A 16,096-nucleotide genomic window follows, 5' to 3' on the forward strand; every position below is an offset into this window, starting at 1 on the left:
GTATTCATGTTTGTAAAATATAATTATCTTCTTACTACTTACAAACTGTGTGGGGAAAAATGATGTTACATAATGTATACTCTAGCACAGTAATAATTCCAAATACAGTCAGAGCATAAACTCTTCTTTAGGCTGTCTTCAAAATGCCCTGGGTACAAGATAGATCCTATTATGATGTCTTTTTGGAAATGATAAGAATGAGGCACTGAGCATTTAAATAATTTGCCTAATAGTGTCAAAGCTGAATTTAAGAATCAGTTCAGCTCCAGAGTCAGTAATCTTAATTCCTTTACTGTTGATGTAATGCTTGTCTCATTATTGCTCTTGGTTCAAACTTCAAATTAAAAAATGAACTAAAGAAATAAATTGGTTAAAAAAATCACTTGGTTTTTAAAGAAATGTTGAGATATCTTCATTCAAAAATTGTCACTAATGCTTACCATTTATCAAATTATTGGAGAAACAATGAGTCAATTATACCTTCCTAACAACACAGAGTATTTCTAAGGAAGTAATGGTATTTAAGTCAATAAGAAAGATAAAAGTATTAACTATTAGTATATATAATACTTGTCCAAAATTGGAATAGTTTCACCACTTAAAAGTTTTCATATATGCCAGGAACTTAAATGATTCTTACAAATTGCTCTACAAAAACTGTAAATATAGTTGTGATGTACAGAGATGAGAGGAGTGGGTGATGATAGATAAATATGTGGAAAAAAGATATAAAAGCTTAAGTGATAGATAGATAATACATTAATATGTTAAATGTATGGCTAATACAATATCTAAAATTCTACTTTGCTTAAAATTGAATTAATTATAGGAGATTATATTACCTTGACAGAATTTTTATCACTGTATATTAAACATTTACTTAAAATGCTCAAAGCAAAACTCTTGGAATAAAATGAGAAATCATCTAGTTTTCCAATGACCAATGTATTTGTATGTTCATATCTAAAACGATGTAGATTTATATTTTATTGAAATGATATATGACTGATTGGTTTTGTGTCTCATATGCAGATTTATTTTAAAAAGTATAAATTATGATCATGGTTTTTACAATATTGAAATAAAAACATATACCCATCTACTTTTAAAAATGATAAAGGGTTTGTAGATACTGGGTGTACCAGTAGCTACAAATGTTCAGTAAGTGTCTGGTTTTGATGGTTTATGCCAAATCTCATAAAATGTTATCAGTGGTACCTGTGCCTTCTTCATTTCTCCTTAACATTTGTTGTGCCAAATGTTTATGCTAGGAATCCTACATTCATTTAAAAAAGTAATTGATAGTAACTTTTTTCCACTGGCAATCATACAGTATTAGAAAGTTGCGGACAATGGCAGTATATATGAACTCTCAGATGATGAAGCATGTTATTGGACGTGAACATGTTAACGTTTCTGGATGTTCGTTCATTTCTGCATCTGAATGAGACTACGTGTTAATAATAATAATTTGTACATGTTTTCCAATACTTCTAGCACATTTACATATTAAAAATGCAAAAAATATATGTTACCTTGTGAGCAGCATGCTAACTCTTCCATGTGGTCAAGGGCATTTGTTCATTTATTTAGATCATGGATCTTATCAAGCTTTGTCTGTTCTTTAACCACTTTTCTTCACAAATGTTTTCATTTTGTCATTAAGTCCTATAATATGTAACAAGATATATGTTCTGTTTGTCAAATTCTGGCATAAAATTCATGACATTTAGACTGTCAAACATTTTTTCTATTGTTTCTTTTATAAAATAATAGTTATCATTTATTGAGATATTGCTCTGAACCAGAAACTGTTTAAAGAACTTTATATGTATTTGTTCATTTAAGCTACACTATATTTGATAAGGCAGGTACAATTATCATAACCTCCACTTTATGTGAGAATAAACTGAGATGCCTTCTCAAAGACATAGCACAAATAACTTCCAGACCGAAAATTGAAACTATTGTCTATCTGAGTACAAATTCAATTTGTTAGCAAATATAAAGTATTCTGATATCTGACTTGACTATTAGATAGAAATAATTAATACAATATTCCTCATTTGATTATTAGATAGAGATAGTCAGTACAATGCTACTCATTTGTTACTCTAACTCAGCTGATCTCAGTGGTTCTAAGCAGAGAGCCCTCAAGTGCAAAACTATGGAAGAGGCAAAATCCAGCTTCTGGTTCTTAGACTTTGATGTAATTTTTTTCCATAACTACAACATGGAATTTTATAAACTGACATTATGGACATGTTATCTTAGGAAACTATGATTCTTTTTATATTCTTATTTTTTAAGCATTATTGAGGTATAACTGACCTGCAGTAAACTGTACAAATGTAAAGTGTATGAGTCGAAACATTTTGTTGTATTTATACTTCTGTATAAACACCAAAATTAAGATAATGCAATATCCTTTACCTCCCCAAATTTTCTTCCGGCTCTTTATAATGGCTTCTCCTGAACCATCCCTGAACTCCACCCTATCCCAAGGCAAACACTAATCTGCTTTCTGAAAATAGATTAGATTTTATTTATAGGATCTTATATAAATGAATCCTCTGTATTCGTTTACATAAGCATATATTCTTTTTTATGACTTATTTCACTTAGCATAATTATCCTGAGTTTTTTGATGTTGAATACATAAGTGATTTCATTTGTTTGCTGAAAGTATAGGAATAACACAACTTGCTTATGTTTGTTTACTGATTGATATTTTGTGTTTTTTACAAGACTTGGAAATTATAATACATTTATACAAATTTGTATGCAACTTCACATGTATACATTTGCACAACCAGTATTTATATAGCCACAGACTTTCATATCTCTTGCATAAACACCTAGAAGAGTATGGCTGACAACATGGGAAAGATATGCTTACAATTCAAGAAACTGATAGATTGTCCAAAGCAGTCGTACCATTTTACAATCCCACCATCACGAATGAGGGTTCCAGTTTTTCCACATCTTCACTGATACTTGGTACAGTCAACTTCTCTGTAGTCATTCTAATTGATGTGTAATAGTATCTCGTTTTGGTTTTACTATTTGTTCTCGTATGGTTAATGACTTCAAATACTTTTATATTTTTATGTGCCACCCATATTTGTTCATTGAGTAAGGATGTGTCTATTCACATATTTGCCTATAATTTACTGGGTTGTCTCTTTGATATTGAAACTGGTTATACATACCGAATACAGTCTTTTATCTCATATGCATCCTACAATTTCTCTTCCAATCATTGGCTTGTATTTCTATTCCCTTAAAGTGACTTTTAAAAAGCAAATTTCTTAATTTTGATGAAATATAATTTACCAAGTTTTTATTATTAAATTTGAATGTCTAATTCAAGGTAATATTCTATTTATATTATTTATTTTAAATTAATTTTGTGTCTGTTGTAAGGTATGGATCAAAGGTTTTTGCTTTGTTTTGTTTATTTAGTATATGAACAGTTCATGTTTCTAGCATTTTTTTGTTGCAAATATTATATCTCTGCTGAATTATTTATGCAGCATTGTCAATATGTATATCGGTCTATCTCGGGACAATCTCATATATTTCAATTATCTATTTGTCTGTGTTTACAAAATACTACATTTTATGTAGCTCTGTAAAAAGTCTTGAAAGCATATGCTTTTTGTCCTCTTATTTATTTTTTCTTTGTTTTGTCCATGTAATTTGTCAGTTTTTTATTGTAAAAATGTGAAATACAAGTAAGGACATGGTACATAAGTAGTTTATGTGCAGGTGAAGTTTGGGCCCTCAGCTGGTTCTCACTTCCCCTGGTTTAGGATCAGTGATATTATAATAATATATAATTGACATAATTATATATTTATAATTATAACTGACATAATAACCCCCCCCACAGTATCCCACTACTGCTGATGATCCTCTCTTATTGTATTATGATAAATGTTCAGGACCCACTGCTGTTGTTTCAAACTTGTTGGTCTTTCTAGACTCCTTGCATTTTATATGTCAGTTTCTACAAAAGAGTCCACCGGAATTTTGACTGCGATTGTGTTGAGTCTGTAGATCAATGTAGGCAGAGTTAAAACTTTAATAATATTGAATATATTAACCCATAAAAACACATATCTTTCTACTTTGGGAGGATTCTTTTCAATAATATTTTGTGGTTTTGTTTGTATAGGTCAAAAATATATTTTGTCAGATTTACTCTAAGATTACATATATGTTGTTGCTATAATGCATGCGTTGTTTTTATTTTAACTTCTGATTTTTTGTTGTTTGTATATATGCATTTTTGTATATTAATCTTGTGTTCTACAACCTTTGCTAAATTCACTGATTGGTTCTAATAGAGTTTTATATAGATTCCATCATTTTTTCATGATAATAATTATGTCTTCTGAGACTATGAACAACTTTTCTTACTTTGTTTCCAGTACAGACGCCTTGCATTTCTTAGTATTACCTTATTTCACTGGCAAGAACCTACAGAACAATGTTGAATAGAAGTGATCAGAGCAGAAATCTTTGCCTTGTTCCTTGTTTTATGAGAAAATTATTTCGTCTCTTACCATTTGATATGATGCATTTGTTGGATTTCTTCATTTAATTTGTATATTATTTGTAAACATGATTAAATTTTCTACTATTCCTTGTGTTTTGGCCATTTTTATCAAGGATAAAATTTAGATTTTTTGTCAAATGGAATTTTCTGTCTACTGAGATGATTACATGCTTTGATAAAATTTTATATTGTTTGGATTGATGTTTGAGATATTGAACAAGCCCTACATTCTTGGGGCAAGTGCCACTTAGACACATTTGAATTTATGTTTATAAGGGAAATTATCCTATAGTCTTGCTTTTCTGTAATGTCTTTGTCTAAATTTGGTGTCATAAAAATATTACCTTATAGAATGCCGTAGGATGTATGACATCTTCAGTTTTCTGAAAGAACGTGCATAGAATTGGCCTTTTCCTTAAATATGTGATAGGAAATGAAGATATTTGAGACTAGAACATTCTTAAATATGATTTATAACTACACATTTTATTCATTTATTATTTATTATATTATTTAGGTTATCTAATTATCTTATGAGACTAGATTTGTTATTTTTCTTCATTCTTCAAGAAAATTTGTTTGTTTGTTTGTTTGTTTATTGAGTTGGAGTCTCACTCTGTCACCCAGGCTGGAGTGCAGTGGCATGCTCACAGTCACCACAACCTCAACCTGCTTGACTTACACGATCCTTCCACCTCAACCTTTCAAGTAGCTAGAACTACAGGTGTGCACTACCACACCCAGCTTATTTTTTATTTATTTATTGTAAAGACTAGGTCTCACCAAGTTGCCCAGGCTGGTCACAAACCCCTGAGCTCAGGCAATTCTCTCTCCTCGGCTCCCCAAAGTGCTGGGATTATAGGCTGAGCCACTGTGCCCAGCCTGTAAATTTATTAACATACAGTTATTCAAAATATTTTCACATTATCCTTTTAATATCTCTAGTGATAACAGCTAACTCCAATATCGATAATATTAATCTACTTTTTTCCTGATTGGTATGACTAAACAGTTTTCACCTTTATTTTCTCAAAAATTCTAACTTGTGGTTTCATTGTCTTCTTTTTCCTATTTAATTATTATTATTTTTTGGCTGCTCTGACTTTCTTTCTTTCTTTTTTTTTTTGAGTTGGAATCTCACTCTGTCACCCAGACTGGAGTGCAGTGGCCGCTCCTGGCCACCACAGCCTCGACCCGCTGGGCTCCGGTGATCCTTCAGCCTCAACCTTCCAAGTAGCTGGAACTACAGGCGTGTGCTACCATGCCCGGCTGATTTTTTGATTTATTGTAGAGATGAGGTCTCGCCAATTTCCCCAGGCAGGTCTCGACCCCGCCAGCTCAGACAATCCACTCACCTCAGCCTCCCAAAGGTGCGCGCTGAGCCACCGAGCCCGACGTTGCTCTTACTTTCTATACTTTCTTTTATCTGCTTATATAGGGTTTCATTTGCACTTCTTTCTGTTTTCTTGAGCTCCAATCTGTGGTCATTTATTGAAGCATATTATTTTTCTATCTACACATTATTTAAACATTTAAATACATTTAAAGTAATGTATTTCCCTGTAAGTACAGCTTTGTGTTCCACAATAGTCTGATATTAATATACATAGTTTATCTTTTCTTTTTAATATTAAAACTATTGTTTTATTTTTAGCATTGTGTGAGAAATATGTAGTTGAGTTTTGCTTCACAACCTAATTTACAATCTGCGACTTTTCCTTGAACTGGTTAGATCATTTACACTTAATATGATTATTGATACCTTTAAGTTAATTATCATCTTGCCATTTGTTTTCTGATTTTCTTATCTTTTCTTTGTTTACTCTTTCTAATTTTCTGCCTTCTCTGGAGTAATGAAGAATGTTTTATTCTATTTTATCTCTTTTTTTTTAGCTTATTTGTTATCACAGTTTTTAAAATTTTTGCTGTTATTGAATTTTTGATTATTTTTTTATCAGTACAATAAAGATTTTGTCCTGTTTTAATCTTTGTTTACATATTTGTAACCCATCACATGTTTTTCAGAATGCTTTTAATTTTGTTACCAGTTTTAAGCAATTTGATTATGACGTGACTTATAATAATATAACTCGTTTATTTTGTATTCGGAGTTCACTGAGTTTCCTTAATCTCTGAATGCATATATTTTCTTGAACTTGAAGTTGTCATTGTTTCTTCAGTATGTCTTGCCCTACTCTCTTCTCCCTCAGGGAATTTTAAGTATTATTGTATTAGGTCCCTTAAAGGTGTAACCCCGTTCACTGGTGCTCTGTTTATTTTATTTTTCACATTTTCTTCTTCTTTGCATGTCTGTAATTTTTTATTGAATTACAGACTTTGTGACTTTTACCATGTTTATCCTGGGTAGTTTCACATTTTTAGGAATATTCTGGAGCTTTGTTCTGCTGTGTGGTTAGGTTGCTTAATACAGATTAATTCTTTTGTATCTTGCTTTTGTGGTTTATTAGCAGACATTGTCTAGGACTAATTTTACCCCATTAATCAAGAAAAAATCTTTCTAAGTAGCTTATTAAAAGTCTTGTGATTTTTGAGGTTTTATACTCTGACTGGTGAAGACTAGACTTATTCTCAGTTTCATAGTCTTCTACAATTAATCTCAAGTCGTAGTTTTGTTTCCTCTAGTCTTTGCAGTTGTTTACATCTGTGGTCTCTTGTTACCTGTTCCCATTCATGTTCTTATAGGTACTCAGCTAAAGAGTTGAGGATGATTCTCCTCAAATTTCAGTAGTTCTGTCTCTGGGAAACTCACTTCTCTGCATTGCTCTCACATTTAAAGTCCAGCCACCTTTGTCTTCCTGGCTCTGAGCATCATGTCCTCAATGCAGGAAGATTGACAAAGTCCATTTGTGAACTGCATTATGAAAATTTTCCCCAGACAGCATACTGGGAAAGTTTAGGTCTTACCACATTCCTTTCCCTTCTCTTGGGGATTACTGTCTTCATTTTCTTAATTGAGTACATTAAAAATAACTGTTTTAGGTATTTTGCGTGTTTTTTGGGTTTGGGGTGGTATGGTAAATCCAGCCTCTGCATTACATCTTTACCAAAAGAGGAAGTTAAATAAAAATATTTTAAAATATGCTTCTGGTTATATGATTGCAGTAATTCAATTTGGAAAGCATGGATGACAGAGAAAATTTTGTAGCAGATAAGACATTTGTAGTTCTCTGTTCAATAGACCTACCTTTCAGTGTTATGTTACTGTACTTTTATTAAATATTCTGTCTGTCAAACAATTTATCAATCTTCTCATTCATTTTATATAATTGAATTCATTTTCCATATAGCTCTATAAATTTGTATTAATTGTGAGTATTTGCTAATGTCATTAAACTTCTTAAATACCTATTATATAAATAACATACCATTATGTAAGTTATACATCATTAATAAGCATTTAGATAGTTTATACAATCTAAAATATATGTGTGTGTGTATGCATGTGTGTGTATATCCCTCCCTATATTTGATGATATCCTGATACAATTTCAAAAGTAAAATTTCTAGGACAAAAACTAAGTAAAATTTGCATTCTTGCTTCATAGTTTTTAAAAGTGAATGTTCAATGTTAAGTTTTTTCCTGAAATATTTGCTTTGTGTAGATTACTCAAATTCTATGATAAAAAATCACATTGTAGTTTCATCTATAACATATAAAGCATTATGACAAGAGAAAGAAAATAATTAAGAAAGCAAATTAATCTCAAATTATATTCTTCAAAGTATACCACCAATTTTGCCAATGTATAAAGTTTTACCTGAAAACATAGCAAGTAGGCTGATTCCTGTTAGCATATACAATATACAAAGACAAGTTTTAAATATCCAATTAAAGTATGAATAAAAACCAGCAATAATTTAGCAAAGATGCAACATTGTAACATGGGACTCTTTGTTAGCTCTGATCGAATTTAGAAGGATAAATTGATCCCCAGAGCAGAATTAGGCTATGATAAGCATCACGGAGAAACATTCTTCCAGGAAAAGAGTGGGAACTAATTCTCATCCACCAGTAAATCTGTTCATCAAACACGAGTTTTCTGAAATACATCTGCCACTTGCAGCATAAGATTATGGTGACAATTAGCCGCTGTGGTCAGCTCTACTTCACCTCATATAGTATTCATGGATCTCCAAAGTTATAGGGTTGTTACAGCCTTACAAGTTCTAAAAGAACATGTTGCCTCATTTCACACCTATTTTACATTTTATATATTTAAAGTTCAACAGTTTTTCGAACAAGTCCTTTCAACTGACATCAAATTGAAAACTAATGAGATAAACTTTCTGATGAAGGATTTATAGTAGCTGTGCCTCCATAAAATATATGTAATTCCAACTCAAACTGGGATAGACATGTCAGGGCATTCCTGTATAGCAATGCTTCTCTAATATTGGCTTGATTTTATTGCAAAAGGTAAAATAGTAACAAATTTATAATACTAACACACATGTCTGCAAAAATATTTGAACTTTTTTTTCAAATTAAATTATAAATAATTTCATCAATAGCCAGCATTCACTTTTTGAAGAGTAATGAAGGTTTCATAGTTCACAGTTGGAGAGGATTGCCTGAGTGCAAAGGTTTGAGCCCTTTGCAATTTGGCGAGAACTCATCTCGGCAATAAATCAGGAAATTAAGCTGGGCTCGGTGGCTCAGCCTGTAATCCCGCGCCTTTGGGAGGCTGAGGTGAGTGGATTGCCTGAGCCTGCGGGTTCGAGACCCGCCTGGGCAGCGAGACCTCATCTCTACAATAAAAATTAAAAAAAAATCAGCCGGGCGTGGTAGCACATGCCTGTAATTCCGGGTACTCGGAAGACTGAGGCCGAAGGATTGCCGGAGCCCAGCAGGTCGAGGCTGCGGTGGCCGGGAGCAGCCACTGCACTCCAGTCTGGGCGACTGAGTGAGACTCCAACTCAAAAAAAAAAAAAAAAAAATCAGGAAATTAGCCGGGCATTGTGTGGCATGTGCCTATGGTTCCAGCTACTTGGAGGGCTGGGGTGGAAGGATCACCTGAACCCAACAAGTCAAGGGTGCAGTGGCCTTGAGTAGCATGCCACTGCACTCCAGCCTGGGTTACAGAGTGAGACTCTGACTCAAAAAAAAAAAAAAAAAATTCAGGATAGTTCACAGCTATGAGAAACACGTTTCTGGAAAGCGGTTGCTAATAAAGAAAGAGCAAATGTATGGCTTAACTAAATGGACTTGGTCAGTGGAAGAAGTACCTGGAATCCAGTACAGGAAAGGGAATGCATTCTTGACATCTTTCTGCATATCACTGGTTTACTTTGGTGTCTGTAATTTACATTTTTGGTACTAGTTAAAAATATAATGAACTGATATGTGTTTTAAACAGTAGAACATAAAAATTAAAAAAAGAAACAAAAAACAAAATCCAGAGTTCAGTTTCCACAAGCTCAGTTCTCTTGTATTCTCTTTCATGGGTTATTTGCTGCCCGTATTATTGGATCCTGCCTCTACAAAAGGTATTCATACAAAGAATTATGCTGGTGGTCTTTTTTAACTTATTATTCAAAATTCAATGCAGGGAGATCAATAAAATATTATTGTTATAATAAGCCATCTACTGGGACATAGAGATAGCACTGTTCTGTATTAAATGTTGATCAGCCTCTTTCTGGTCATTTAATGTAATTCAGTGTGTTTATTATTAATGGATAAATCAGAATGTTCTTATTGTGTTTTGAGAATAGATCTGAGGCAGTTATATAAAAGAAAATTATCTCTGGACTTTGACAAATTGTGAGACATCGCTTACACAGGAAAAATAGAATAAAATTCTGTATATAGACCTGAAAGTTTGTGATGTTCATGTTAAAGTGAGCTATTTCTAAATCATCAAAGTGATTCTCCTTCATGAATTCTTAACATGAAAATCAGTGCCTTTCAAGACTGTATGTAAGAGTAGGGCAGCCAGAAACTCAGATCTATTTTGATCCTAAATAAGTTACAAATGCGTCAAAGCTTGACTTTTATAATGTTGGAATTGTTAGCTACTCTTCAATCCATAGAAATCTCTATGCTAAACTCTAGGGTAATTAGCACGGAGCACAAAAGGAAATTTTATTTTCCTCTTTGATCTTCAATGCAAACAGTAGAAGAAATCCAAGATCTATTCAGACATAAGCAGATAATGGCTAACTATTGACCTTTCCAACAATAGAGAGAAATATTTACAGGTGAATTCTGGGAACTGAGTTCCTTTCAATGCATAGATGTGGTTATGTTATTTTACTTGGCTCTCTTTGTGTACATTTTAGATTTGTTTTTATTCATCAGCAGAACTTGGTATATCTAAGAAAAAGAAAACTGTTAAAGAATATTCCATGACTTCCTTTGCTTTTCTTTCAAAATCCTTGTGATAATATTTTGGTCCCAAATGTCAATAAAGCCCACATCAAGAACTAAATTGTAGGAGAGTTGACACCCACAGGTAGGGAATACAGTATTTTCTTTCAGGTTAGTACAATTAGTAATAGAAATTTTACAGAAAGTTTAATATGTCTAACATCCTAATTTTACTACATTAACAGTTATTTTAAAAATCAAGTCTATCACTAACTATTGTCTGAAAATAAATTGTTGGCTGAAACCTAACATAACTTTTGCTCCCACAAAAAATTATAGATATACACCATTATGTAGTTTATATGTTTATTTTTATACCTAGATTCCTATTATCCTTCTTCACCTTAGGATTTCCTACCCCAGAAGTACAGGTTACTCTTGAGCAGTGATCATATGTCAAATGCATAATTTGAAAGCTCCTAGATTCTTTTGATAACATCATGTAAGAAAGTTACATTAATGATTATTGAAAAAGTGAGGGAACTCCATCATTTCCTTGTAGCTCTATTGCCCGTTGTACAACCCTACTGAAGGAGATGACTGATCTAGTTCTATGTATTGGGAGACTGGAAGTGAGGTACAGAAAATAACCAAAGACAATTATATAGAATTTTTTACTCATTCGACTTTTGAGGTGAAGCCCAATACTTTTTCTTTTTTCCTCACAGGCTAAAATACCCTCATTGAAGTGCCATCTATGACTCTGAAAATATTATTTTACAAAATGTTTAGCAGAAAATAAATTAAGCAAGCCCTTTCACATACTATATTAAATTGTTAAAAATAGCTTCAATATCTAAGTTTACTTAATGAATTCCTTAAGTTTAGTATAGTTCTTATATCAATAGACCAAATAATATGTTCTTTATCAAAACAATTCAAACAAAAATATCATAGAATTTACATAAGTGTAAATTAACCCAATAATTTAAAAATCACAAATACTTACAAGGTTTAGAAATCTAAATGTCTCTTACTTATGTTTGTCAAAGTCAGTGCAAATGAGAAAATATAAATTACACATTTATAATGGGAGTTGTAATTTTCCAATTAACCAGATAAAAAAGGAGCTTATTTACTAATTGCCTTTATTAAGATACCTAGAAAAATGAAAAACCACACCAGATACTGACAAATCTGTTGGTTGTACTTTATTGTCTTTTTCTGTCCTTTTTTAACCACTTTTTCCCATAGTCTAAAACTTTGCTCCATTAATTCTGGACCGTGGACCTACAACGCAGGGTTTCTCTAAAAGTTTGTTAGAAATGCAGAATCCCAGCTCCCACACCAGACCTACTGAGTCAAATTCCGTTTTTAGCAAGATCCACATATGATTCCATGTCAATGTTTGAGAAACACTCACTTTCTTATACGGCTCAATTAAATATTCTACAACAGAAATCACAGAAAGATGTAAAAATATTTGCTAGTACAGCTTAACATGGTGTGATATCACCAGAGGACTCTTATATAAACTTATCTTTTCAAAAATTTCTTTTTGGAAAGTGTATTAGTTTTCTACTACTAGCATTAAAATACCATAACTGTAGTAGCTTAAATCAAAACTCAAATTTATTTTCTTATAATTCTGTAGGTCAGGAGTTTATTACAAGTCTCATTGGGTTAAAGTCAAAGTGTTGATGTGGGACGACCATGTTCCTTTGTGTGGATTCTAGGGGATAATCATTTCCTTACACATTAAAACTGTGATCAGATTGTAATTGCTTCCAACAGCAGGGTCAAGGTTCCTGTTTCCTTGCCGGATGTCAGCTTGAGGAAAGTTCCCAGTTTCTGGGGTCTGCCTACATTCCTTGTCTTGTAGTTCCCTAGCTCCATCTTTAAAGCAAGCAATAATGGGTCAAACCCTCTCACTCTTCAGATCTCTCCATTGTTTTGTTTTGTTTTTTCTGTCTCATATCTCTAAACCACTTTTCTGCCTTCCCATTCCAATTTTATGGGCTGAAATCATTACATTAGACACATTTGGATAATTAAGGAAAATCTCTTATCTTAATGTCTTTAACATTAATCACACCTGCAAAGTTACTTTTTGTCATTTAAAGTAACATATTCACAGATTCTGGGGATTAAGGCTTGGGCATCTTTGTGAGAGTAGACATTTTGTCAACCAGAAAATGATGCGAAGCTTATGGTGACATCTTACATTTCCAACCCTGATAAGAAAATCATAGAACTCTGTGAAATTATGACATTTCATTTTTATATATAACAAGTTAGATGGCTAGATTGAAGGAAGACTTTGATTCAGCTAAAATCTTCCGTTAATAGAAAAACATTCAGAAACAATGTATTTTATAATGGCCTTGTCTATATTCATTATACTCATAAAGGACTTTGTGGACAGTTATGTTGTTTGACCTACTTTCAATTTATTCAGTGCTATTGACTTTATCAAGTTTAACACGGACTATTTAATATTTCTCAAACACTGTAATATGTCTGTGATAGAAGAAGTGAACCAAATGACACTTAAAAACTCACTTAAAGGCCGCCATAATGATTTATGAGCATAAATAATGGCTACAAAGTACACATGATCATAGAATAGTAATAATGGAAGTAGTCATTTGGAAATATATCAAATTGCTTAAATAATTATTCTATAAAATAAAAATTCAAGAAATTTATCAGTATTTTACAATTAACATTTTTGTTAGATCATTGTGGGACTTGTTTACTTTAAAAAAAAATAGAAGAACTAATAGTCTTAAAACAATGCCTGGATTTATGAGTCTGCTTTTTTGCCAGATACTCAGTTGATCGGCATACTGATATGGATCGTATTTTCGATATCTACTCAGAAAATGGCTCTATTTTCACTTTGAAGACCCTTGACCGAGAATCATCCCCTTGGCACAACATCACTGTTACAGCCACAGAAATAGGTAAGTTGGAGCTGCATCCATCTAAATACATTACCTTTCATAAGAGTGATAAAATAAAAGGACTGATTAGACTTTTTTTCTTGAGTTGAATGATTGCATCCTTAACAAGGTCTTAAAGAAATGACTTGGAATATCAACATATTTTTAATTTTAAGGATTATCAAATAACTCATTTATTTTAAAATTCATTTTCTTTTACAACTTACTAGAAAATAGAAATATAATTTAACCTCACAAGATGTCTAAGAAAAGTGTCTATTACAAATAATATTTCATTCTCAATTATATTTTCCTCAATTTTACCGTGCTTTTCATTTGCACCATGTAAAAGAGCTGAGATATTCATCAGCAATACAATTGAGAAAGTGAACACCTCAAAAAGAACTGTTGCTAAGCTACAAATGGGGTGAGTGATTTCACTACTTTTCTGTAAATGAAACTGAAATCTTACACATGTTCTCATTGCAGATAATCCAAAACAAAGTAGCCACATTCCTGTCTTCATCAGAATTCTAGATATCAATGACCACGCTCCCGAATTTGCTATGTACTATGAAACATTTGTTTGTGAAAATGCAAAACCTGGGCAGGTAAATAAAATCATTTAAAAAGTTAAAACAATTTTCTCTTTACAAAGTCAAATGACAGTGTATCATTTTATTTGCATGATTTTGTGCAAATTATACTCCTTGTCATCTACTTATTTCCTCTCAACAAAAACTCACAGTGATTTTTAAAAGATGATTTTTAAAATTGTTTTCATGATGGAATCAATAATATAGTAAGAACATATATAAATTAAAGAATATTTTATAATTTTCTCCTTTGAATATATACTATATATGAATATATATAATGAATATATATATGTTATATCCCGGTATATAATGAATATCACAATATAAAGCTCTTATCTGAATTTATGCTGATGCTGATTTATATTTACTAATGAAATGGAAATACATTATTAAATAAAACATGAAGTATGAAAGTGAAATTGTTTTATGTTAATATAAAGGAAATCATAATAATTTTTTTCAATTACATTTTGCTACTTTTAAATAGCTTGGTTGGGAGACTTTTTTTTTTTTCAAACAAAGTTTATTACAGAAAGAAGGGCAAAAAGAGAGACATGCCAGAGCTGGCATGGGTAAAAGTAACCACCAGTCATGACACTTTGATTTGATATTAGTTGTATTTTGATTGTGATTCAATATTTTTCATATAGCTGAAAATATATATATAATTGTTTGTAAAAGAGTCACAGAGTCCACTTGCAAAGTTTTTTTTTCAAATGTATATAAAGTATTTTTTAAATGTACAATATATTCATTTGGGACAAAAACAGTATTTTCCAACATTAGTAACTGCACAAATTTTACCAAAAGTAATTTAACTAGCTATTTAAGTCTTTATTTAAAGAAATAGGGGACAGATATTAAGAATCAGCTTAAGATAGCACTGGTAGATGTAAAAAAAAATCACTTATAATTCTGTCATGTGTTTTTAAGTGTAGAAAATAAATACAGTTTTTATTAATAGAGATTATTATGAACTGAATGTTTGCACCCTCTCACTCATATGTTGAAAACCTAACCCGAGGGTATTTGTATTTGGACATGGGGTTTCTAAGGAAGTAATGAAGGGTAAGTGAGGTCATAAGTGAGACAGGAGATAGCTAGAAAAAGGCTAGGCAGACAGACAGACAAGGCCTCTGGTAACAATGTAGTGAACTCCTGGCAGGCCACTCAGACTCAGCATTGGTAAACAAGCTCCCTGCAAGCCTCTCAAGCTAGAGCTTAGGTATTCAACAGCTGGGATCAAAAAGCAACCACTCAGTTCACCATTAGGCCCCTACCTCCTGCTGATCGGTCCTTAATACTGACCAATCAGAACATCTACAGCTCACAGCTAGTACTAGCCTATCTGCTTGGACTTAAGCTTGTATAAGCACCAGGCTTTCCGCCCCAGATAGGCAACTTCTTCTGTCCTCAATAAATCCTGCTTTCTCACTTCCCAACTGTCTGTGACCCTCATTCTTCCTGGGCATGAGACACGCACCTGGACCCTGAAGAGTTGTGACCTGAAGAGCTGCAGAAGATTGGCAGAGTCCAAAAGTCATGCACTCCAGAGGCTGGCTTGCCAGTCCAGGGAGTCGGCTAAACCAGGAGAGTTGCCGGAAGAAGGAGAGACTCTGAAGCTGAGACACCCAGGGGGCTAGGCTTTCCAGCCCAC

At 32.5% G+C, this 16,096-nt stretch overlaps 1 protein-coding gene across 1 annotated transcript in view; it reads left to right on the plus strand.

Moving 5' to 3' along the window:
- CDH9 (cadherin 9) overlaps positions 1–16,096 on the plus strand; it is a 106,573-nt gene that overhangs the window by 80,670 nt on the left and 9,807 nt on the right. The window contains exons 7-8 of the mRNA XM_008051757.1: positions 13,725–13,861; positions 14,330–14,451. Of these exons, the coding sequence (XP_008049948.1) occupies positions 13,725–13,861; positions 14,330–14,451 (259 nt within the window). The remainder of the gene's footprint in view (positions 1–13,724; positions 13,862–14,329; positions 14,452–16,096) is intronic.

The sequence above is a fragment of the Carlito syrichta genome, unplaced genomic scaffold, assembly GCF_000164805.1.
Source record: "Carlito syrichta isolate Samal-C Ts95f unplaced genomic scaffold, Tarsius_syrichta-2.0.1 Scaffold231455, whole genome shotgun sequence".
NCBI lineage: Eukaryota > Metazoa > Chordata > Mammalia > Primates > Tarsiidae > Carlito > Carlito syrichta.